At 37.1% G+C, this 25659-nt stretch overlaps 4 protein-coding genes and 1 long non-coding RNA gene across 18 annotated transcripts; 2 read left to right on the top strand and 3 right to left on the bottom strand.

Moving 5' to 3' along the window:
* Nucleotides 1-2246: 2246 nt before the first annotated feature.
* On the bottom strand, nucleotides 2247-6067 carry LOC106627465 (uncharacterized). 6 transcript variants are annotated; one of them, XM_014247597.3, is made up of 7 exons: nucleotides 5972-6067; nucleotides 5639-5838; nucleotides 5373-5573; nucleotides 5043-5291; nucleotides 4326-4450; nucleotides 3446-3575; nucleotides 2247-3368 (listed from the first exon to the last, which is right to left on the bottom strand). In XM_014247597.3, exons 2-7 carry the CDS (start codon nucleotides 5808-5810, stop codon nucleotides 2626-2628), a joined length of 1620 nt encoding a protein of 539 aa, XP_014103072.2. In that variant the 5' UTR covers nucleotides 5811-5838; nucleotides 5972-6067; the 3' UTR covers nucleotides 2247-2625. The 6 variants fall into 6 exon arrangements, with proteins under 6 accessions (XP_014103072.2, XP_069967134.1, XP_036220314.2 ...); XM_070111033.1 differs by having other exon boundaries at nucleotides 5639-5823; nucleotides 5891-6035; XM_036364421.2 differs by having other exon boundaries at nucleotides 5639-5770; nucleotides 5972-6018.
* A 567-nt stretch (nucleotides 6068-6634) lies between these two features.
* LOC138857653 (uncharacterized) lies at nucleotides 6635-6931 on the top strand. Its single transcript, XR_011396842.1, has 2 exons — nucleotides 6635-6754; nucleotides 6820-6931. It is a non-coding gene; the product is annotated as an uncharacterized lncRNA (long non-coding RNA).
* A 121-nt stretch (nucleotides 6932-7052) lies between these two features.
* Nucleotides 7053-10328, bottom strand: LOC106627403 (uncharacterized). Its single transcript, XM_014247496.3, has 4 exons — nucleotides 9746-10328; nucleotides 8576-9651; nucleotides 7972-8140; nucleotides 7053-7901 (listed from the first exon to the last, which is right to left on the bottom strand). The coding sequence occupies exons 1-2, from the start codon at nucleotides 10127-10129 to the stop codon at nucleotides 8773-8775; spliced, it is 1263 nt and encodes a 420-aa protein (XP_014102971.2). The 5' UTR covers nucleotides 10130-10328; the 3' UTR covers nucleotides 7053-7901; nucleotides 7972-8140; nucleotides 8576-8772.
* Nucleotides 10329-11517: 1189 nt separating this feature from the next.
* LOC106627341 (uncharacterized) lies at nucleotides 11518-16233 on the top strand. Of its 8 annotated transcripts, none has more exons than XM_036364459.2 (4): nucleotides 11518-11532; nucleotides 12533-12634; nucleotides 13493-13666; nucleotides 14744-16233. In XM_036364459.2, the coding sequence occupies exons 2-4, from the start codon at nucleotides 12626-12628 to the stop codon at nucleotides 16040-16042; spliced, it is 1482 nt and encodes a 493-aa protein (XP_036220352.2). In that variant the 5' UTR covers nucleotides 11518-11532; nucleotides 12533-12625; the 3' UTR covers nucleotides 16043-16233. The 8 variants fall into 8 exon arrangements, with proteins under 8 accessions (XP_036220352.2, XP_036220355.2, XP_036220347.2 ...); XM_036364462.2 differs by lacking the exon at nucleotides 11518-11532 and adding an exon at nucleotides 11893-12372 and having other exon boundaries at nucleotides 12537-12634; XM_036364454.2 differs by lacking the exon at nucleotides 11518-11532 and adding an exon at nucleotides 11893-12372.
* A 2643-nt stretch (nucleotides 16234-18876) lies between these two features.
* ebd1 (earthbound 1) lies at nucleotides 18877-24682 on the bottom strand. 2 transcript variants are annotated; one of them, XM_070111029.1, is made up of 3 exons: nucleotides 23566-24682; nucleotides 22724-23503; nucleotides 18877-21480 (listed from the first exon to the last, which is right to left on the bottom strand). In XM_070111029.1, exons 2-3 carry the CDS (start codon nucleotides 22838-22840, stop codon nucleotides 19489-19491), a joined length of 2109 nt encoding a protein of 702 aa, XP_069967130.1. In that variant the 5' UTR covers nucleotides 22841-23503; nucleotides 23566-24682; the 3' UTR covers nucleotides 18877-19488. The 2 variants fall into 2 exon arrangements, with proteins under 2 accessions (XP_069967130.1, XP_069967131.1); XM_070111030.1 differs by having other exon boundaries at nucleotides 22724-23500.
* Between the last annotated feature and the right edge of the window lie 977 nt (nucleotides 24683-25659).

Raw genomic sequence — 25659 nt, 5'->3', positions numbered from 1 at the left:
CGTCGGCTTCCACGAATCATTCATTCATTCACTCATTCATGCGCCCAGAGTGCGCAAAATGTGTGGGGTGGCTTTGTGCCGGCGGTGTGTGTGGCATGTGGTTGTTGTTGCATGTGAAAATCTGAGTTGTTGCCGCACTTGAATATGAGCGTGGCATGCACAGCTGCTAAGTGAGTGCGAATAGTTTAGATGTTCGACTATCTACGTACTTGATTTTGTTTTTGTTGCTGTTGTTATGTTAGTTACTAGCAAACTAGCTGATTGAACATCTGCCGGTTGTGGAATTTAAAGAGCCACTTGCAACATGCGATGGTCATTGCTGCCACAATATGCTGCTACATCAATAAAGTAAATCTAATAACATGTCCGAAACACACATACACACATACATACATACAATTTTTCAACGTGCTTCGTCTTCGTAACATGTCGCACATTTCAGTTTTTTTGGAGCAATAATTTCAAATTGTAGTGAGCAGGTGGCGCTTAATGGAAAGAAAACTCAAGCCAAATGCCACTGCTGCTGGCAATCATTCTTCTACGAAGAAAGTTATTAGTATTTTTTTTTGTTTTTTTGGTTTGGTGCGTCATGAAAAACGTAACCTCCCTTAATATTTGCAAATACAATGGTAAAAACCTAGTACGATTCTGCGCTGAAATTCCGTCTCCAAGAAAGTTAAAATCACGGAAATGCTTACCACTTACCACCATAAGGGCTTGGAGGAGAGATGGTATAGGCGTATAAAAACTTATATCTATACACAACCTGGAATGGTAGTCTTGTTGATGAAATTAAATAGTAACTAGGTCGCTTTACGTGTTACTAGGTTTTTGAGGTGTTAAACGTGGTACCCAGCAAACCAATAAAAGCGTTCGAGAAATAGTTGTTCCGTTCCCACGACAGTCGGGTTTACGTAACCGGAACGTACCCGGATTTTTATCCCGGAAGGACTATTAACTTATTCAAATTACTTCAAAAGTGATTTCTCCTATTACAGCAAGAAAATCGCAATAGTTGTTGTTGTAACGTTTCTCAAGACCCAACAGAAATAATCCAGACCCTGTTTGGTAGCAAGGTGCCAGTTAATTGTCTTCAAAATCATCACATGTTGTTTCGACGGGATCGGACCTTTGGGAAATAGTGTTAGATGACGTTGTGTCATAGAGCATGAAAAGAGGTGGTTACAATCATGCGAGTCCTCGATGCATACAGCACATAGACTTGATATGTCGAAGTCGATTCTGTAGATGTGGGAGTTTACAAGCACTGTATCCTATTGTATCCAGAACGAAGTTTCCGCTGCAAGCAGATGACTGCAAAGGTGGTTTCTGCGAAAGAAATAGTCTTTGAGAACTCTATAGAGGTGACATACTTAGTCGGCTATGATCTTGCTGGATATGCACATACAACATTTGGAGAAAAGCCAAATGATAAAATCTGAAAATCTTTAAAAAAGATTGTCTTAAGGCTGTTGTTTACCTTCGCGTTTTGAAAAACTTGATTTTTCCGTTTTTGGCATATTTCTAATATAGACATAACTAGAAACATACAAATTCTCATAACTCAGCAAAAAATAGTACAGTGGTATTATATCGCACGATCTTGGAGGCCACCCTACAAGCCCACGATGCGCTCACCAGAAGTTTCCTTCAATAAATTGATGTTGTTGTTATTGTAACAGTTATCTAGTCCCCGATTGGATGATAAGTGATAGTTTGGTTGTCGTCGAGGACATCTAACGTCGATAATCACATCAAGATCCTCCAATTCAGGCGCTAAAGTCATTAATTATGGCTTTATAGCGTTCCCCATTGACTGTAACATTATGACCAGCTTCATTTTTGAAGAAATATGGACCAATGATTTCCTCTGCCCATAGAGCACACTAACGCCTTCGGCAAAATCTTACATAAAGTGGATGAGCACAGCTCCAATTGTTGCGCGCAATGGCGGATGGAAACTTTCGGGTCTTCTTCGATACTCTGCTCTACAGCAGCAATAGCGTCTTCGGCGCGCAATGTCCGGAGTAAGTCTCTGTATTATAAAATGGCAAACCACATTGGCTATAAATGAAGTAACAGCTGTCAAAAAGACCAATTCCAAAAAAAAAGTATTGTCTCATTGAAAACTACACGTCGAAAAACCACCCGTTATAATGGACGTGCTGTGCCATTGCACCATTGCATCAAAATATTCAATATATAATATACATATGTATGTATTTACAAAATGAAAAACTTGTAAATTATTTTTTGAAGAATTCATTTTTAAGAGCGTTTTGATCATTTTGACTAAATAATGTAGTACGAATTATCATGTTGTTTTAATTACGATTCCTGTTATAACTTTCATGATTGCAATTACTGAAAATATAATGCTGGATTTTTTTTTTAAATTAAAATTACGGTAACAATTCGGTCAGAATTGCACCATTCTGATTACATCTCGTCCTTAAGAATACTTATTAATAACTGGTTTCAATACAATTAATTCGAAAATAGTTTTTGAAAGTCGATTTGTTACACAAATATTAAATATTTTATAATTTAAGAATGCAAATCAAAAAATTAGACAAGAAAAAAGGGTAATATTAATATTTATTATATATACACTATTATAGTATACTATTCCGTTATATCGACACCTTGATGACGTAAAGCTTTCATCAAATCACCTTTAATGCGACGCTGGTGGAATTCAGGTAACCGTTGTGTTGCGCCTAACATTGCGTCAAAAAATGCTTTCAAACTCTTTTCTTCCGGTAATAAGTTTTCATAAGGTGTCGCCGGTTTACGATCCGTCATAACGCCCGTCGTCGTTAAATTAGTTTTAGCAGTATTAGTTGAACAGGTTTGCTGTGTATTAGTGCGTTCAGTTATTAACGTATTCTGTTTGATTAGATTATCATAATCTGGAGATTCTAAGCATTCTGAAGTACTCATTTCAATTTTGTAAACATTGTTATCAACTTTTATTTCTATAGGGGTTTCATCAATATCTTTAATGGTTACGTAATCCTTGTGAGCTGTTTTGCGGGACGTAACTGTAAGCGTTTTGGAAGTGGAAGGTATCTCAATATCTTCACTGATGTCAATCGTCTCCAACGTTACGTCCCTATTTTTGTTTACTCGCGTATTATCTTCCTTTTTTATTTCTTCCTGTATCGCTTTTAATTTAGCATCGCCTACAATGCTTTTGATATAGGGCATCATGAAAAGCATATCTTTGAAATAATAATAGTCATGAAATTTGATGTTTCCCTTATTAGGTGTTGGTAATCCGTCGTTTGGTTGAGTTTTCTTGGACACATTAAGTATGTGTAGATAAAAATCGCTCAGCAGTCGCTCCCAACGTTTTTTGGATTGGGCTGGAATGTAAGAATATATTTTTGAAATTCCTTAATTAATTAATTATTATATATAAATAATTACAATTTTAACTCACGTTTGTTAAATCCACATGCCACGTCAATTTGTTCCCACATTTCATGTCGTACTTCCATCGATGGACTTGTGTATACCAACGGATTGGTCTTCACTAAATTTATTATTTTCAAATTTTCTTTTACGTAAAGCTATTTAAAAGAGAAAAACAAGATTAGTGAAAAAAAATAGTGTTAGTACATTGTTCATCATTATTTTCTTCTGAATATATTGTTCCATTGAATTAAAAAGAAATATTGGAAATTCTAATGCCATCTAAATTTGATTAAAAAAAAAGTCATCGAGTTCATACATGAAAAGTAAGATTTTGTTACTGTGTAAAGTTAACATCAATTACAACAAGAAAACAAGTTAGCTACGGTTCCACCGAAGCCATAATAATAAAAACAAAAAAATTCCAAACAAGAATATGAATTTGATCGGTCAGTTTGTATGAATATGAATACAATAGTTCTCTGATCTAAAAATTTTTTCGAAAATTGAAGGGTTGTCTTAAATACATAATCCATGCCAAACTTCGTAAAGGTATATCGGCAAATAAAAAAAATTTACATACAATTAATTAATTTTTATCGTTCAGTTTGTATGACAGCTATATGCTAAAGTTATCCGATCTAAACAAGTTGTTCGGAAAATGTACTGTTGCCTTAGATAATAATCCATGCCGAATTTTGTGAAGATGTCTTGTTAAATAAAAATGTTTTCCATACCAGAAAAAAATGCAGATCGATATCTCAATAACTGTGGACCAGTTCGCGTATATACAGACAAACGGATATGGACAAATAATGATTTACAACATTTGTCAACGTGATTGATAACTATTTGCTCTACTTGCTCGTATTTACTGGACCGAAGCAGTTATCGTTTTACATCCTTACCTCTGACCATTCGGTTCTGTGTGTAGCATGCTGGTCGCTCGTCGTTTTCATCTCCGATCCTTCAGAAGAGTATTCATAAATTGAAGGTACAACACCACGCTTCAACAATCGATTCTTGGCGTAACCTATAACATTTAAATGGCACAATTAAATATAATTTTAAAAACAAGAGAATGTGGCTGTGGATGAAAGTGAAACTTTTTACAGATTGTAGACATTCAATTGAAATTTTGTGGAAAAATTATTCGGTTTAGGTTGTTAAAATCACGTCTTTAATCTTAACTTCATAATTAGTAAGAGCAATGATAATAGTTGACAAGAACTATGCATTTTTATTTCACTCTGAAAAATAAAAAATAATAATAGCCATGATTTCGAACCAAAATGCATTAATTAAGTGTACACTTTTTTTGTTTAATTCGTTGTTTCTATATCTATACAAAGAGATGATGATGCTGATTCCAATAGAAATACATATAAATATCATATCTCAGCAGACTTGTCATCGGGAAAAAACAGTTTGTTGGCGGCGACGACTAAAGAGGGGAGAAGAGTTTGACTAGATGTTTTTGTTGTTTTTGCGCTTGGAATTTTCGTTGTATGTAAATATAAAAAGCTGTAATGCGATATGCAACAGATGGACAAGAAAATTTGAGACAATGGCTAAAAAGTTTCACTTTTACTACAAGGTACTTTTTTTTCAACTTTCTTTTGTACCTCGATTCGTACTTGAATCACTGTCTCTAGTGTCGTTTTGATTACAACTAGCGCCCGAATATAGCTGCTTGCACTTTTGACGATACCTACGACATCTTTCCGCATTTAGTTGCATCTTACTTACAATTTCTTCTGCAACAGAATTTTCAGGTACAAGCTCACTGCTTTGAACGATAGACTTATTATGTCCAGAACTCGTTACTGAACCGCTACTAGTACTTGGCGTAACCTCCGTTACCATGCTACTAACTAAATAAATTTAAATTTAATAAAAGAAGCGAATATAAATTATAGTACTATAAAAAACTAAGTTTAGACTTGTGCTTGTACCTCGACTCGCGTTCGTATCAAGGTCTCTAGTGTCTTGATCAATACTGACTCTCAATTTTAGCCGCTTGCATTTTTCACGATACCTACGGCATCGTTCCGCATTTAGTTGCATTTTATGTAGAATTTTTTTTGAAAAAGGCTCACCGCTTTGATCGATAAACTTTTTATAAATCAGCATTTCATGTGTTATCAGTCCACTAGCTAAATAATTTTAAATATATTAAATGATCCGTATATAAGTTATAAAACTACAGAAATTGCATTACCAAGATCCTTTTTCCTTTTTCTATAAGCACGAGCTCTTTCAGCATTCTGTCTCCTACGGCGTAAAACTAATTCATCCACGAATATTTCCACACCAGTATTTTCCTGGTTTATCGGTTTGTTGTAATCACTAGCTGTACTTATGTTCATCCGGATGAAATAAAGAAACACCATTTACAAGCGAAGGCTGAGAATATGGATGCTACCAGAAATGGTATATACAGACAGACGGATATGGATAAATAATGACTTACAACATTTGTCAAAGTGATTGATAACTATTTGCTCTACTTGCTCGTATTTACTGGAAAACAGTTATCGTTTTTCATCCTTACCTCGTTCCCTAACGCTACACTCATATTTATCAAACATTGCCTTTCTGTTTTGGTCTAACAGCTGTTCACCTTTTCGTTTTCGTTTCGGTGTTGTCGTTGCCAATCATCAAAATGATATGAAAAGTTTTTGACATGGGGTTGAACGTACCTAATGACATATGTTCCCAATCATTTTATAGCTCTCTAAAAAGTAACATTTGGAATCCAAAAGGCAAAATTTTCAAACGAGTAAATGCAGCATATACGAAGAACCGCAGAGATACTGCTACTATTTTTACAAACCGAACATAAAAATTAAGGAGCTTGAAATGTGATGCAGCAAAACAAACTTCTCTGACTAAGTTAAAAAAACCGGTAAATCCGTCAAAAGAGCTATGGCAGGAAAAGCATTGCAAATATTTACTATCTATGCAATGAAGTCACAAAAATAGTTCAAAGGGATAAGGGGAAAGGATAGACGTGATAAAAAAAGAGGAAAACAATCGAGAAGACCATAAGATCGGAACCAGACGCTATTATTTTAGGAAAACAAAACTTGTTATTGCCTTGAAGAATTTACACGTGAAAAATTAAGCAGTCATGAGAGTCGAAACGTTCTAGAACGCCCTAGAGGGAGTAAATGGTGAGATGACTGTAATACTACAAAAACACAAATTTACTATTACCAGAACTTGCTCGAGATAACCACTACCGAAATGACAAATACTTACATACACTTATGTGTATGTAAATATAGAGAGCTGTAATGTGACATGCGACTGATGGACGAAAAAATTTAACGCAGTAATAAAAAATTTCACTTTAAATAAATAAATATGTTTCTATACTATACCCATTTCGAATTGAAGATTGTTCCCAAAGTCGTCACGAGTGAAGTGCTTCATGCATATAAAACTAGTTTTTGGATTAAAGTAGTCTTCTCGCCGACAAAATTCCACCCACTTTTTTGCCAATTCCATACTTGAAGGGAAAATGTAGAAGCTACAATTGGAGGCTTTTGAGTGATTATCGCTGCGACAATTTGCAACTGCACATTTCATTTTTATATCAGTTATTTTTAAATTTACTACAATATATAGTATTTTGTTGTAATATTATATTTGTTTAAATAAATTGATTACTTTTGTTAAAATTACACATTCTTTGACGTAGCGAAAAAATACAACAATACCCACACATAAGGATTCATTAACATTTGCTAGCCTGACGTCAGTAAACAGCTGATTATGTCAAATCTAATACGAACAACTTTTCACACGAGCAAAATATTTCACAAATTTTTCCCGTTTTGTAATAATCAAAATATCTATTTAACACAGCTGTTAATTGTTTTTTGTTTTGTCGTGTAGAACTGATGAGGCACTCACAACAAAAATGTAGATCCATATTTGCCACATAACTTAAAAATCTTAGTGGTTGTTTATTAAACTCTTCTCCTGTTTCGCCCTGAGCAACGACCTTCTATCTGCGTCAGCTAAAATCTCTGCCGAGTTTAGCGATTGTAACATGTCCCGCTTAACTTTATTTTGCCATTTTAATGGTAATGTACACGTTGCGCGGAATATTGCATCAAAATAACTACGCAAGCATAATTCATTTTGTGTCATGTTTTCCTCACTAATGTCCGGTATATCCATACGTATGTTCTCCAAAGGTGTTTGTGTCTCAGCAGATGCTCTTATTGACGATATAGTTATTGCAGGAATACTACCTTTTTCTGCTTGTTTACTTTCACTTGTGTTCAAAACGTTCTCTTCTATTACTTTATTCATCACTATATATGGCACTATAAAATGCATTTCACTATTGTATTCCCAATAATTTGAATATGATTTAGCTCCACTTTCATTACCATTTTGTATAAATTTATTGCGATAGCATGTCATAAAATGAGTATTCAGATCTTTCCAAACTTTTTTCGCCTCTGCAACTAAAATTATTTACAGGTATTAGTGAAAACATATATTGAGTATAGATTGTTGTTAAGTAAAATATATTACCATTGTCATAACCACTTTGCAGCGCCACACCTTTCCAAATTCTGTTTGTATGGTCGGCATCCAAATAGTTTTCATGCCGAATATCATACAAGACTTTATTCGTTCGTACTGCTTGTATCAGAGACAATATTTTTGGATCCTTGTCTAAAGGCATGTCTGTGTGTTTCGTCTAACAAAAATTAAGAACTTAAAAATATTATTATAAAAGGTAAATAGTAATTATATTATATTATTGAGGATTTTACTAGTTGTAACAATTTAATTAATAGTTTTACTGGATGTAAACAAATAAACGTTCAGCGCAGCAGCTGATTTAATCAGTATAATAATAAACGTTCTCTGTTAGTGCTTGTAAACAAAGCCGGTGAACATATCTGTGATGTCGTAATTAAGACCTATTAAACACAGCTAGTTTCCATGACTGGAAATATCACTTTTATTTCTAAAAGCTAATAGCAATTTATATTTCATATGATAACTGCAAATAATTTAATATTTCTGGTCAACTTATACCAAAGGTAAAATATTTCATTTTATTTTTAAACATATTTACATGTTATAAAAATTAACACTAGTAACAAATGAGACAAAAAACACATCTAACCTATTACTTAAGCCAATTAAACACGTCTAGACGAAACGATAGAAGAAGAAACGTCTGTCATCGCAGTCATGTGAAAATGACAGAGGAAATTCACTGATTGATTGATGGAGATTGACGTGTTTTCAGAATATATAGCGGTAGCAATTTGTTTAAACTCAGACAGATAATTCACTTTTGGCCTTTCCTTTATATACAAGTCAATGCATGTATTCGTGTAACTGCATTTGTTCACTACCGACTGCATATACGTAAGTGGGATTGCCATCATCCATGTGCAATAGTGTTTCTTCCGGTATATGCTCTGTAACTTCTTCATTATCCTCCATAATCTCATCCTTTTCGTATTGTGTTGAAACTACAGGCTCCGTAGCATTAGCATGTGTTTTAACATTTCGTTGACGTCCTAAGTTTCCAAGGCAACCTTCAAAAAGTATTTCAGCTATCGCTTTGCGTGCATAAATTCTTTGCTCCTGGGACATTTCTTCATACTGTATTGCCCACGATTTTGCTAATATCTCTGTAGATTCACTAATAGCAAGACCTGCTCGATATGACTGCTCCGCACGTCCTCTCGCCTCTTCCTTAATTATACCTGTTAATGGTGTTTTTCTGATTTGTCTAGTTGTTATGAGTTGCTCTGACAGTTCTGGTGGTGTAGATGCTATAGATTCAGCCGTTAGATTCTTACTACAGTCTTCGACAGTTTTTACATCTAACATATCATCGACAGTATGCGATGAATCATCAATGTTAATGATTTCATGATAGTCTTCAGTGTCTGCATCTCTAACCATTTTGATTTCTTCATCATTTGGTGATGATATTATATGATGTTGCTTTTGGTTGGGAAATGTAAGTGAACGAAAATGATTCTGAAATTGCTGCTGAAACGAATTCTCGTCTAAATACTGAACCGCCTCTAAATGCTCCTCTGTTTCGTTACCATTATCAGATGCATATTCATATTTGTTAAGCTGAACTTTGTATTCGCTGGAGCTGTCTTGTGATGTGTGTGGCGATTCCAAAAGCTGTGATCTTACTTTCTCAATGTCCGATTGTGTTCTCACCATTCGCCGCTGCAAAGAGTAAATGACAAATAAACACACAAATAATTTTGTAAACCAAAAAATATATACAAATTACATATTTATAGATATTTTAAAATCTTACCAAAATTTTCTTATCACTATTCGGCACACGTTTCCGCTCTTTGCGAAACTCTTGGCTCCGCAAAAAGTCGAGCATGTGAAAGTACCAGAGTGAGGTATTATACCGTTTGCCCATTTGATTACTCGCTTTGATGCGTGTGCATTCACGTCGATAATTGGTACGAAATATGTTGATTTTGCGCAAAACATCTTCCCGACATGCATGCGGATCAATTTCGCGCATTTTCATCACCAACATTTCATAGCCGTGTGTTTTACTCTGCCGATCCTTATATAGCGGGTTACTGAGGTCCCACAACGCTGGCAAACTCTCATATAGCGCAAAAAACTCTGTCCAGAAAGAGCGCTTATCAATTGTGTGTGCATGCGGGCGGGCATTCGCCATTTTTTTGCTTGAAGCGGAATTGTATTTATATGTAAACAGCAATGCAACAATGTCAAAACACCGTGAATCACCGATAACGGCAGCGAAACGCAACTTCAATCACACTATTTGGCTTGTCCGGTCGGCTTGATTGCTCGACATCAACTGAGTCAAGCATCATTTTTTTCAACCGCTCTCCCTCTCTTTCATTTTGATTTTCCGTTTTCTTTTCTCTGTTTATTTTGATGAGCGTCGGCAGCAATGCGTTGCTGCGCTGAACTAATGTGCACATGTTTGTTGTTTGTTTAGAAATGTGTGTAGTACTGAAAATATGTTTCTGTAAAATAATATGAAATAAAAATGTATCGCAAATCATGATTCAATTTAATTAATTGAATCATGTTTTAAATGATGGAACAAGGAAAATACTCTAAGCATCTACATTCGTATGTTTTCATATTTCTACTTATAGAAACTGACGGACCTTTACGGAAGCAAGGGCTTGCTTTCACAGATTTTTATGATTTTCGAACCTTTTCATTGGTAGTTATGTTTTGAATTTAGATCGAAACTAAGTACATATATAGAAGTTTGCTAAAAAAAATTAATTTTAAGCAAGCATAAAACAGGTTTTTATCCACTCTGATCTATTTAAGTATTTTAAGTGATCTTGAACTTAAAAAATACATAGTATATAATTTGATTATCGATGTACAATAAAACTATTTGCCTTATTATAATTATTTGCTACCATCTAGGCGTAAATACACAAAATAGTCTCCGGTTTCGCAACCTAATTCTCCCCTGGGTAAGTAGAGTGTAGCTGAGATCTTCAAATATGACATATATCTTATCATTTTCATTTTTATATGTATACAAGTGTGTTTTATACATAATTATATTTCACTTTAATTATTTAATAACCAAACTTTGTACCCTTCTGCCAGTACTTCGCTGCGCTTACCGTTGAATAACCTTGACAATCGCATTTGTCGAATGACAGGACAGGGAAACGACAGAGTTAATTAATGCAACAACTGATGCAAATATTTTAAATTAAAAAGAGTTATGATCTTTGTGGCCTTCAGCAGCTTATTTAGCATATTTTAAGCACTTCAATTCAAAAACAAAGCAAACAAAATTTGAAGTGAGAGTTCTTCTTGAAAAGCTCTGCTTGCGGAAGCAGCGCAGTTTTTCTATATGCATGTATTGTACAAACATACATATATACTCGTAGGGAGCATAGCAGAGCCGTGTATAGAAAAGAGAGTTGAGAGCCAAGGTTACCTGTTTGCCCACCCTGCTAATGCAAGTCCACCGAGGTTTGTTTATTAATACATTGCGGACTTTTCAAACATTCGACGCCGTCATAAAAACAACAAACAAAAGTGACTAAGACGGAACCCTTAAAAGAGAGATATGAGGTAATTATTAACGGGATCAAGCTATCATAATGCAACTCACAACAAATAGCCAGAACAGCGAGTGAGCTTTTCAATTATAGCAAAGCATTCGCTACATTTGCGCAACCTCATATAACACAGGTGCTGCTATCTGAACTGGGAAGACCCCATGCTTAGACTTATGATATGTAAATACCGAATATGCAATTACACACATGCATGTACATATGTATATACATACATATGCTGCAGCAAAACAATGCCTGCTCATACATATATACTTATGCACATATGTGTGTTGATGTGGACACATTTACATTGTTCCGACAAAGCTTGCATTGGGACCGCATATCTGGTGTTGCCCAGAGACACGGCTACGAGACCTCATCTCACGCAGCAGCTGCGTAACTTATTCGATATATAGTGCAATTCTGTGTTGTGATTACGTCCATAATTTTGTATTTTTGCACGCTTGTTCGGTCGTTCGCTTGGCTGTTGCGCCCGGTCGAGCTCTGTACCCGAGGCTTGGACTCACTCAGCTGTCTCTTTCGTTATACACTTCACTGGTCTTGCTTTACGTGTTGGTGCCGCTCTTCGGTGACGACGCCACACATCTATGTGCTACGAGTTTCGCGTTATGGAGCTTGTTCGGTCTGTTTTCTGGTGTATGACACTCAGTCGCGCGTCGGGTTCCTTGTAAATTTCACGTGTTTGGTCTGGTTTTGCAACAGTTTGCCGGTTTTAACTTTTAGCTGTGGTTGTTGTTATTGTTGTGCGTTTACCGAATACTTGCTTTGCATTTTTATTTTTTATTATCGCGCGTGTTTGTGACTTTGCATTTGCTTTTGCCTTCGCCAGACGGTAAACACCCATATGTATGTGCGTATGTTTGTGCACTCGTAATAAATTTCCACTTTGAAAAGTGGTGGAGGTAGCGAGAGCACTTTTGCGTTGTTTTTATTATTGCTGTTGTTGTTGTGTCGGCTTTATTTGATTTCATTTCGATTTTGTTCTTTTAAAGACAGACGAGCTCTAGCCAGAGTGTTGGAGTTCGGAAGAAGTACAATTGCGGATCTGCCCTTCTGCCTGTGGGTTCACATTTTTGGAAGGTGATATGAAAAATGTAAGTGCACGGAGCCGGTATTTATTATTCTCAATCATTCGTAATTTTATTTAAACGCTTTAGCATAAAGTGAATGTAGTTGCTTGAAGAGGTTTTTGTTTTGAATCTATAGGTAGTCAATTATTATGGATATATATCTACATAAGTTCATAAATACATACATATGTACATAAGCAGTCTGAAGTGATAGAGAGAAATTACGGGCGGTCGTTAGGGTCTAAAATTGTGTAATTGGTAGTATAGTTAGTAAAACACCGAAACAACCATATGCTTGCGAACCAAAGCTGTGGAGGGGAAGACACTTTCCAACGGAGGGAATTTATACCGAGTGATTTGTATTTGGCACTCGCTTAAAAACACTAAATATTCGGCATGTGTGTTCTAAGAGATCAGACATACATATTTATTAATTTCTTTTCAAAATGTCACGTGGCACAGACATGATCGAAGATGAACGAAAAAAACAACATTATTCGATGGTGAAGTGAAATCTTTTCGCGAAATATCTCAGCGCATTAATAGAAGTTATAAAGTAGTACGACATTTTTTAAGAGATCATAAAACATATGGTATTAATAATGATCATTGTGGAAGAAAAAAATCGTCAACGTCGTGCAAATCGTGATTGTCAACGTCTGGATATCATTCGTAAAGTGCAAAAAGTGAGAAAGCTTGAGTGAAATTATTGCCGATTTATATATGTATGAAACAAAATTTTAGTCATATGTAAATATTATAATAATTATCAACCAACTTATATATATACGGTATTTATGCGCATTTGCATACTTCTCTTTACATTGATATCTTTTGTTTCATTAGCATTGTTTTCATTATATTTTTAATTTTTTGTTGTAGATGGAGGAATCACCAGCTGTAAGAACATATTTTCTAAAGGAAAGACAGAATAAAAGTTATAATATTGACAAATTAATTGAGGAACAAATGCCTGTCAGAAAGTTACTGAGTAAGGGCACACGGAAATCGCTGCCCTCTAAGCAAACAAAACAGGCCTTCCATAATCAATACACTGTAAGATTTCATAAAAAGTTAACTAACTATTATAACTGGTGCATATTTACAAACTAAATATTGAATAATGCATTTTACGAGTAAACTGGTGGCTTGCTAAAATGCCGGTCAAATGGAATACATAGTAATTTAAGGGGTTAGACCAGCCTAGAGCGTTGAAAAAACGTCTCTTTATTCTGGGAGTGAGGAAAAAATAATCGAATTTCTCTTTTTCATGCTTTAATATTTTGCATTTACGCGTATAAAATTTTATATTGACACTTTCATACAAAATGTCCGTTCAGTCTTCATTTTTAAAAGGGTCGCTACGAGCGTTTATGATACTAGGAATGTGTGCTATTTGAAACAAAATAAAAAACAGGATCTTAATCTACATAAAAATTGCTAGTACAATAAATTTTTCACAAAATGGCTGACTTGTAAAAAAAACTTTAAATTTTTACCAAAAAATTTGTTATATAAAAAAAAGTTGGTGCAATAATAGCCCAAAAAAAAACTAAGTACGAAGCTTACGATATAATATAAATGTGAAATTATAGTCAAAATTTCCAGCGGATACGTGCGATCGTCTCCGAGTGCTAACGACGTCCGATTTCAAAGAATATCCTTTTTATTAGTTTACCGATGCTAGAACGCTAAATGTACATTTAAGGCCAAACCAAAAGGAATCTATTTTTTGAAAGTCCTTGACTGAACTAACCTCTTAGAGACACTGAGACACTGGTAAATTATATACATATAGTTTTCATATCAATATATATAGAGTTTTTTTTTCCAAAAAAAATCAAATTAAATTACTAACAGCGAATATTTTCTGTAAATGGCATAACTCAAAATTATTTGGTTTTGAAAAAAGTTATATACTTAGATGAGCATAAACATTTTATTTTTCCATTTTTTTTCAATATTTTTGGAAGACTTTGGAACTTTGCCACTAGAAACTTTTCATTTAAAGCATAACTTCATACAATTTAATCACACACACATACTTGCATACATATGTATATACATATCACCATATACTAAATATTTAACTCATATCCAATAATTTTTATCTGCTTACATTCCATCTTCCAGCCCACACGCTATGAACGTGAACGCGCCACAATGAAGAACAAGCCGCGCAAGGTGCTCAATCTGGAAGAGCGCGTACTGGCCATACGCTTGTACCAAGAGAAGCCGGTATACCAGCGTGTGGCTTCCATCTTCAAGTGCAGTTGGGAGCAAGTACGCAACGTCATCGCTAATCGCGACGACATATTGCGCTATTATGGCGAATGTCAGATTGTGACGCACAAGGATACGCCGCAATTTGCGCGCAACAAAAAAATCAACTTTCTCGGCAATATCACATACGAGTTTGTGCGACGCGCCTACTACCATCGCAGCGCGACGCTCAACGATGAAACTTTGCGACAGCGTGCACTCAAACTACGTGACATCCTGCAAATCCAACAGTTTCATCCGAATAAGGCATGGTTGGCCGATTTCAAGAAGGTCTACAATGTAGAGTGGCAAAATTTGGACGCGCTAATAATATGCGGTGTACCGCCTCGTTCGCTTGATAACAAGGATTTGATTGAATATTGTACACGTATGATTTCGAAGGCGCAGTCGATGATAGGTAAAGTGCCCAAACCGCTGTCAAAGAAGGAGACCTCGCAACTCTACGATACAGAGGATGCGGATAATGAGTCGGCCAGTAGTGATGACGCTGGCGTTGGTGGTGGTGTTGAAGGTAGTTTCGATGACAACGCATCCGAATCGATGTTCGCTGAGCAATTCGATAACGTGCCTGTGGTGAATGAAATTGACGATTTTTCCGGCACTTATTTAGACACACCAGACAATGAAGATGAAGGCTTCAATGGTTTTGAGCCAGCAGGCGCCAACAACAATTACGCTGACACTATGGAAACAGAAACATACGATTTACCACGTACTACCGTAAGCCACGAGGCTGCAGCGCCCACAGAAATAACAGCGGAACCAGCTTTGTTAGCCGAAGTGCAGATTAAGCAGGAGCGACGCAGTCGCAGTCGTAGCCGCAGTCCGCCATTGCTATCGCCATTGACAAGTGGTACGAGCACAAGCGCCACGACAGCGGGTGGTGGTGGTGGTGTTGGCGTCAAACGCAAGCATTCAGCTACAACAACACCAAATACAACAACAAATTGTGGCGAATCAAATAGCAAGCGTATAAAAACCGATGTTATGACCACTTATGCGGAAGCGTTGCGCAATTTGTGCCCTTTAGAGGACTTCGCGGCGCAGCAAGAGGATTTTCAGGCCATAAATTTGTTGATGCAATTGGCGCGCGTCTTCGAGAAGGGCGCTAAACGCAGTACTGCACAAAAGCGAATATTTAATTCGTAATTAAAGCTTTCTGAAAAATAAAAAAAAATTATTTAAAAAAATATGTATGTATGTATGTACGTTTATGAATACGAGAGTGTGTAAATATGTTAGTTTGAGGCTCTCTATGTAGATATTCCGTGCATTAAGTGATGCATAAGAAGTTAATACACAAGAGTAATATAAATAAAATGCCCCACAATTAATCGAAATATTATATAATTTGTATAAGGTTAAGCATAGCTGAATAAATTTAATGTTTTCTATATGTACATACAAGCGTTTTGTATTTTTTCGTTGTGAAGCGCCACGAAACTCTCTTATTTGCGTTTTGTCGGCGCATTTCGGTCTCTTTGTCAGAGCGTAATTTGTAGCGCGCGGCAATCTCATAATTTCTACGGATCGCTGATAACTGATTCATGAATTTACAAACTTTTACATTTTGCCGCTCTGGACACAATTGTGTCCACAGTAACAACGGTAATAAGTAAATACAAATACAAAATTTATTGACTCACAAAAGTTGGGTCGCCACTTGGCGTGTTTGCATGCTTATTCTAAATATAATTGCCAGTTTTTTTTTGCGATAATACAATGCAGTCACATTAACTGCCACGATGAGAGGCCAATTTCAGTGATGAGAGCGCGTTTTCTCAGGCTCTCCGTGATGCAGAGCGTGGAAAGTGAATGTGCGCATTATCGTGTATATACTCATGTGTATATATTTACATACTATGTCTATGAAACAATTTACTATTCATATATAGTTTGTATGTAAATAGGCATATGAACTAGCCAACGCTGACAGACGCTTTAACTCAGTGGGCAGACATGCGCATTGGTGCTCAGGTCAACGCTAAAAGAAGATGTTGATAATATGCACACGATTTCCTATTTATGCTCTTACATACATATGTACATATGTACCTCTCATATATAGCATATAGAGGTGGAATGGACGTTTGTTTAGGTAATAGATTTTAGAGCTATATTTTCTGCTTATCAGACCTCAGCAGGCAGGCATTAGTCGCACTAATACTTAGGTACATAAGTATGCCTCCGTAAGTAAAAAGTTTAAATGGATGCATATTTTATTGAAAAACAAGAAAAAACGTTATCTTCGGCTGCACCAACACTGTAACACCCTTCACAGTTGCTTATCTTATAGCATAAAAGAATATAAAGTCATCTTTATCTTGATTTTGGTCGATCTGTTTGTACCGCAGCTAAATGCTGTAGTAAACCGATCTGTAGAAAAAATTTGAAGATTTTACCATTGCCTTGGACAATAACCCGTGCTTAATTTCGTGAACATATCTTGTCAAATAAAAAAGTTTTTCATACACTTGGTTTGACAGCTATATGCTGTAGTGGTTCAAAATCGGCGGTTCCGACGAATGAGCAGCTTCTGGGAGAGAAAAGGGCGTGTGCAAAATTTCAGATCGATATCTCAAAAAAACAAGGAATTAGTTCGCGTAATACAAGCAGACAGACCGTCATGGCTAAATCGACTCAGCTCGTCATGCTAATCAAAACCTTATAAGTCGGATGGTGACTTGCACACCTTATATACCTATACATAGGCTCTATCGAAATGCGGTTCTTAGGACCTTTTAATATAAATGAAAAGCCAATGCGAGTGAACTGTCAGTATCAATTTTTTAGTGTAATTCCTTAAAAGAGAGAAACGAAGAAAAATAAGTTTATAAAAACAAAAAAAAGACAATACTTAAAACTTTGAGCCTCCAGTTGACTTATGATAAGCTTTAAACGCCTGATAAGACAAAAAGAGATCTCATATACCAGTACATTTATACCCATATTAAGGCTTACAATTCGACACAGTTGAATTAGAATTGAAACAACTCAATTTTAAAACAACTTAACTCTACGACGATGACAACACAACTATAATTTAGTGACAGGTTGAGTTGTTATTAATAATGCCCAATTGGAAGCTTTCAACTGAAGTGGAGTTGAATTGTAAACCCTAATTTCATTGAGTTATAATATTTTCTGCCTAGTTTTGCTTTCAACAAAGTCGAGATGAGTAATTATTTTAATATTACCATAACTTGAACTTCTCGTATTACAATTTTTAATATGCCCTTATAAGAACTATAAAACTGTCACTATTGAAAACAGCTGAGAAGTAGCTGAGGATAAAACGCTTAATGTATTACACTGTAGATGATCAAAGTCGGATCAGTATTTTTGAAATATAAATTTTTTTTTTTGAAGATCCGATTTTGACCTCTTATAGCAACTAAGATACCATCTGATCAAATTTTACCCAAACTAAAAAAAAACTGTTTTTACGTATCTTAATACAAATATTTATTATCGCTTTCAAAATAGACTTTTGAGCCAATACAAAAATGTCCACGCTAGGTGAAATTTTTTTTTTTTCGATTTCGGTTCTTTTGGAGCGCCATTCGCTAGACTGTCGTGGACCCACGTCTCGTTACAACTAATGAAGCGTTTGATGAATGTGGGCTCCCCAGCTACGTTGTCAAGCATCTCTTTTGCGATCTCTACTCGGCATCGTTTTTGCAAGGGCACGCCTCATACCCAAATCCATAATCCATCTATAAGTAAAATTGAGCTTCTCTGCTAACTCTCCAAAGCCAACACGACTATTTTCAAGCACTGTTTTTTTTTTTTTAACTTTTTCGATGTTACCGTCATCAACAGAGGTGGATGGTCGACTCGCATGAGCCAAGTTTTCGATGACTTTACGACCTTCGTTTTGTGTCGCTCAAATATTTGTGTTCGTGATAATCTAGGGGAAAAAAATGGATCGATTCGGTTTGTCTACACTTATTTTCTGATATTCTACTAAATGCAATACAAGATTTTTTTTTCAAATTCATTTTTATTAAATTTTTAATTGAATCAGTAGCTTCTCTAAAAGATATAAGCACCTACGTACATACATACATGTGTGTGTATGTACACATTTGCAATAATATTATTTCATTGTATACATACAAACATATGTATTTACTTCTTGTGAAAAAAAAAATTAAATAAAGTATTAAAACTCATTTGAAAAATAAAATATTTCAATAAAAAACAAATAAAAACCAAAATGTGTAATTCCAATACATGTGTATGTATGTAATATAGTAACTATATACATAAATGTGTCCCTAGTGCTCTTCTACTTAGAAATATGTGTTTATATAAACCGCTATTTATGAAAAGAATGGCTTTGTAAATAGGGTACATACATACTCGTAAATACTCGTACATACTCACACAAGTATGTATGTACATAAGTTTTTCTCACTTAGCTTACAAACTATGGTAACAATTACCGGCTTTGGTATTCATAGAAAAAGCTATACTCTTAAATTCTACGCATGAATATACAACATCTGTGTATGGATGTATGTATTAATTATAAATTAGAAGTATTTGTATACATATTATAATACACTCATAATTAGTTTATAAATAACAACTCAATCCACATCCACGTCGTCGTCACCGTCAAGCTCTCGCAGAACTTCATCGGCACGCGTGATCAAACCGATCAGTCTAAAGTTCTCCTTAACCAGCGCGAAATCTTCCAAAAGTTTCAGATATTTACGAGCCTCCGAACAGGATTTGATGGGCGGTAGCATGTGCATATTGTTTGTCGCGTGCTTGCGTTTATTCGCCAAGCGATTTATAACGGCATCCGGTGCTTTTGTCAAAGGCGGCAAGGGCGGTGTAAAGCATAGGGCTCTGCTCATAGCGGATATATTGGCGGCGGGTATGCAAGTAATGGCAGTCGTCGATGTTGGCAAGCTCTGACGTTCAGTCGTGCCCGATGTGCTGGGGTTTAATGTCGCGGGTAATATTGTAGGTTTTGGTGCCAAAGGTGGCACAGCCGACGCGGCAATAGGACGTACGACGGTTGCTGATGCTGTTGAAGTTGCAACAAGTTTACCTTGCGTCTGTATGAGTCGCCGTAAATTGGCTAAAGCTATATTTTCATCATCGGCTGTTTCTGGCGCGCTGACGCGCTCCTCAACATCCATACTGCCGCTAGAGGATGTATCACCTTCTGGTGTAAATGTTGTAATATTATTGTTAATGGCATTCTCTTGCGACGCAGTGTTTGTTTTCATAGCAACCTCATTAGACTCCGTTTGCTCCTGCTCCGTTTGCTCGTCTTCCTCAGCGTCTGAAATATATTCTTGTTTGATTTCAACCGGCTCCTGCTTGATTTCTTTCTTAATATCCAGCATCGGTGGTGGCACATTTGATTTCTCGGCATCCGACGCCGGTGTGGCAGCAGTTGCGGTTGCTGTTGCCAGTGCGGCAGTCAGTGTAGTTGGTGTGGCAGTTGCTGTAGCTGTTACAGTTGCCGCAGCTGTGGTCGAAGCCGCTTGCATGCTCTGCGATTGTGCAATAGTCGCCAGCGGTATGATTGTCATGGTCATTGGTTTGGCGCCAGGCATCTGACCAGCCGGCGTTATGGGTGTGGCCACCAGCACCTTCTGTGGCATACCTGCGACATTGCCTTGTAATGGCAATGCGACCAGTTGACGGAATGGTGTCAATTGTGGTGTTGCAAGGTTGTGCATGACTGGTGACGGCGTGTTCTTCTTTTGTAAATTGGCGGCTAATTGATTATTCGTCATATTTCCGTTGGGGTTTGTGATATTTATGCGTTTCACAATTGGATTGCCAGTTGCATTGAGCGTGCTACCAGTTGGTTGTGGCATGTTGCCTGCAGCATTGCTTTTAGTGCTCGGAGCATTGCCGCCTGACTTCAGTCGTCTACGCTTTGCTTCCTGTTCAGCATTGCCATCTTGCGCTTTTGTATTTTCCGTATTATCACACTCCTCCTTAATCTCTTCCACATCATCGTCGTCGCCTACGTCATCGAGCGACTGCGTCTTGCTGCCTGCATCCGGTGTGCACTCGTTGAGCACATCCTTCATGACATCCTTTATTTGCACGGAATAGCCTTGTGTGTAGCCAATATTCAGGAGTTTACTGTCGGTCGTATGGATTTTGTATGTCTGTCGAAATTTATCACACCAATCCTGATGTGGAAAGAAATTCTGCAGACCCATTGCGCTTTTAAATTGCAACGCCGTCTTCTGTATGAGTCCATCCGTTATTTGTATGTCCTGGTAGTAAATCATGCGGCGTAGCCAATCGAAGACCGCTTTGCCCAGCATCGAGACGCGCACCACTTTCATTTCGAGCGTTTTTGCGTCGTGACAGCGACGCGTACGCTGCTCCCAAGCCTCGAGTATGCTGTCTTTCTGCTGTACTATGCGCTTGATCTGGTCGGGGCTGCAGTGAAACATGCGTCCGATACGTTTATACACCGGCGACTTTTCGTACTCGCGTATTGCGGCCACTTTTTCGTTGAGCGCCAATACATTTTTTCGACGTATTCGTGTGTCGTAGAGCATTTTCTCGTGGAATGGCTGTGCCAACGCTGCTGGGGGGTTCTGTAAAGTCAAAGAGAGAAAAGTGCATAAGTGAGTATGTGTGAAGAATTAGTCATTCGTGAAAAGTGACTGCAGTGGAAAAAAAGTGTAATATTATATATACATATGTGTATGTATATAAGAGCCTGGTGGCATGATCATGAGTATATATGCATATATGGTATAAGAGTATGTGTGCAAGTACATTTCGTCATTCATTAAATGCATTCAAAGACTTTTGGCTGACACGCCTCATTTAATGCCGTAGATTTAATTTCTTCCGCGAATCATCTAAATGAGAGGTGAAAAAAATAACCGTCTATAAATATATGTATATTTGTATATATACATATATAATCACTATGAACCCGATCCACTACTTTTACTTTCTATTAATTTTGGACTTCTTGGTTTTACATTGTTTTGAAGGTTGGCTAAAGTAATGTTAAATTAAATATGCGTACATATATATCTCATAAGCTACTTAAGCTGTCTGAACCCAGTTGCTGAAAATTAATGTTGTTGCTGCTATCCAGATCCTGTTTTGGTAGCAAGGAGTAAGTTAATTGTCATTAAAGTCATCTAACGGGGGAGGCCCAGGAAACGTGCTGTTTCGCTGAGTCGAACCATAGAGGGAGAGTGTTAAGAGTCATGTGACCACAATTCCCACAATAGCCGGTTCAATGCTATCGGACTCGGATTTTATGCGGCCTAAGACTGTTATTTCGACGATCTAAAGATGAAAAATGAATTTTCGGCCTGGTGCCAAAATCGTAAAAATCGGATAACTACCGGGCGTAATGCCCTTATGGCGCTTTTTTAAATTTCACCACTCCTGAGGCTTGTGACATTCCTAATATGAGGTAAAAACTGTTTTAAATTAAAACCGCGAAATCGGCTAATAGCATCGCCTAACCCCTAAATTAGATAATATCGCATCCGTTGTTGTTGATGTAGGGCAGAAAACATTCCCAAAATAAATTTGATGAATGCTTCAGAGTAGACAGTGCTTGGTTCTATTTCGCCCGGTCCAGTTACATTCACCCGATTGTCGTGGGAAAGATCGTCTATATTACCGCCTGCTTTCCTGTGTAACTAATACTCTGAGACTCGTACTCTTTTGTATGCCTATTTCGAACAACAAAACAGATATCTTAATGAAACTAAATCAGAATAAGATTCCGTACTTCGCGGATGTCAATGTATCAATGTGGACTTTAAAAAATCAGACATAAAGTTAATATTAAGCGCTTTAACCACTTACATTCTCGGACTTATACGCATCGGTGCCATCTTCATTAGCGTCATCGTCGCTGTCATCCAACTCCTCGGCTGCAATCGCATGCTTATCGGCCACCTTTTCGTGCTCCTTCACTTTCATCGCGCTGTCGTTGTGTTGAGCTGTGTTTGTGTTGTTGTTGTTGTTGTTATTGTTATTGCTTTTACAATTGCTGTCAATGCTATTCTGGGTGTTATGCCCATTGATATTATTATGACTATGCCGGTGCTGCTGCTCAGCAACAATTTGTTGTTGTTGTGGTCGCTGCTGTTGTTGTTGTTGAGCGCTACCACCGCCGCTGGTGCTGCGCACACGGAGGGGTTTTCGCTTGCCGCGCGACAACAAATTTCTCAAACTTCGCAATTTCTTCGGACCCAGCGTGGATGACACCGTGGCCGCCCTTATAGCTGCGCTCGACGTCACCGATGTGGCGAGATGCACGGGCAAGCGCACGCGTCGGCCGACACGACTAGTCGTAGTCGTGGCCGTGGTGATGGCGCTGAATAACGGCGGTTCGACTGTTCGACGACGACGTCGCGAATGTTGTTGTTGCTTCGGCGTATCCGATGCGAACGCCGTAGCGGCTGACACCGTTGTAGACGTCGTCGTGGCTGATTGTACTATTACACCGTGTGTACCTTTGCAACGTTATCGTTTTGGTTGGTGCGACGGCTGGTGCTGCTGCAGCTGATATTGTTGTTGTTGTTGTTGATGTTGTTGTTTCGCTTTGTCGTGCAATTGCATTCACAATTGGTCGCCACACTTCTGTAATATACAAATTCAGTTTATTTTTCTTTCTTCCATTGCATGCACGCACACACACTTACACATGCATATATGTATATACACATACATGTAAACACACGTCAATGCACTTGCTTAATATGCTGCGAATTTATGAATATATGCACTTCTATCTTCCAAATCCAAACCGATATGACAAAACACAATGCACTTAAAAAGCGATTCTAAATGTGCTTTCCTCCCTTCTACGCTGCGTATGCCCACAAACATACACACATATGTATATACGTACGTAGTCTAAAACGTGTGTATTTGCTTCGTAGACGTTTCCACAAACTGCTGTGTTTTGCTTTGTTTTCGGCTGTGCTGTGCTGTCTGGTGATGGGCGGACGGGCGTTCGTTGTTCTGTTGCTCTTTGCGAACGCACACAACTCGTAGTAAACGTACGATATAGAAAATTTTCAACCAGATTGACAGAGCGCGGTGTCCCAACTAGAACTTTGCGTTTGTCTAGAAGCGGAAGCAACCAGCAAACCAAATAACCAGTCAGCCTGTCAGCCAACCAATACATAAGTACGTCAACGAGTCGAGTCGAGTCAGCGCCGCTGAGTCGTCGTCGTCGTTGCTAGCTATCGTTCTAGTGTTTTAACCAACACACATACGCATGTGATTGTGCCAGGCCATGCGGAGAGCCCGAGAGCATTTGCCGTACAATAACCGCGTTGGTCGTCTCTTTGCGCTTGCTCTTTGCGTGGCATTACAGCGTTTATCGCTGCTGGCGATTTATTTCACATACATACACATACGCATACAAATATATGTGCTTACGTACCAGTGTGTTCTTGAAGTTTATTCAGCATGACTTTGGGTGCTTGCTGTTTGCTTTTTTCATTTGCTCCGTGTGTTTAATTTCGCTTTCGTTTGAGATTTGGAAATTTTGCTTTCGTGCGCATCTGCAGCACATTTCTCACCGTCGCGCTCTTCATAGCCATCACCGTTCTGAACAGCCCAAGCTACTGGCCGCTCATGTGCTTCTGTGGTTATTGTGAAATTTATGAAATTAGCGCTGCTTTCGGTTTGCTTTTGGTTGGAAAGAGCGCCGGCGTTTGACTTCTATTAACGAGTAGGCGCATATACTTATAACACAAACAAACATATAGAGCTATCTATTAGTTGTTTAACATGTGTTGTTGCAATTATATTTTGTATTATCAATTTTTTGTTCTGCCTCCGTGTACCATATATGCATTAATACATTTAAAATTATCAAACTATATTTCAAATATATAGTTAAAAAGAGATTAAAAGATTAATTTCATATAATAAAGATTATCGAGCCATAAATTTGTCTTTAATTTATAGAAAACTAACCTGTAAATTCACTTTATATAAAGTAACTCGTAGACAAAGTCGATCGATTGTTTATCAAATAAGATCAATGGAATCCATTAGCCCTGCAAACCGCATAAATACATATGTATACCTATACATACATACATAAGTACATATGTATATCTACAAATATTATTGGCGATGTCTGTATATAGTATTAGTACATTGAAAACCTTGCTATATAACATACAAACATACTTACAAATGTACAATAGTTCAGAAGTCAATTCGCGATCGCTGGTTTTTTAATTATCGGAGTACATAATGCGGTAGTTGGATCATAGTACATATGTATATAAATGTATGCTGTCTGATATTTTCCCTTTATTTAAAAAAAAAGAAAGTCCCACCCAAAATAACACGTATAACAACAGTAGCAACAAAGTCATAAGCTGTGGATATAAAACATGGCTCTGATTCTTATGATAATATTATAAATTACATTTGCATATAAGGAAATGTACATATCTAGATACATTGTTTTTTGCACAGGATCTACACACCATTAATACAGCAGCATTGACACCATCTCACCAGCGCTTCGAGTGAAAAGCAATCGAAATGATAAGGAACAAAGCCATAGATAAGCTGTACCGATTAGGTGACCACAATCATTCCACAAACAATTTTCTTGAGTTATTAAACACGTTCGCTATAAATATTTGAGAATTCACAGTACAGATCTGGTTTTTAATTCAATTCTAAGTATATAGTAAAGGCGGTTTAAAGGGATATATCCACTTGCAATATAGAAAAAATGCGTTTTTAGTAATTGTTTTTTTGAA

This window comes from Bactrocera oleae, chromosome 6 (genome assembly GCF_042242935.1).
Source record: "Bactrocera oleae isolate idBacOlea1 chromosome 6, idBacOlea1, whole genome shotgun sequence".
Classification (NCBI taxonomy): Eukaryota; Metazoa; Arthropoda; class Insecta; order Diptera; family Tephritidae; genus Bactrocera; species Bactrocera oleae.
The sequence above is the reverse complement of the archived record's forward strand: the minus strand, read 5'-3'. Positions and strand labels throughout refer to the sequence as shown.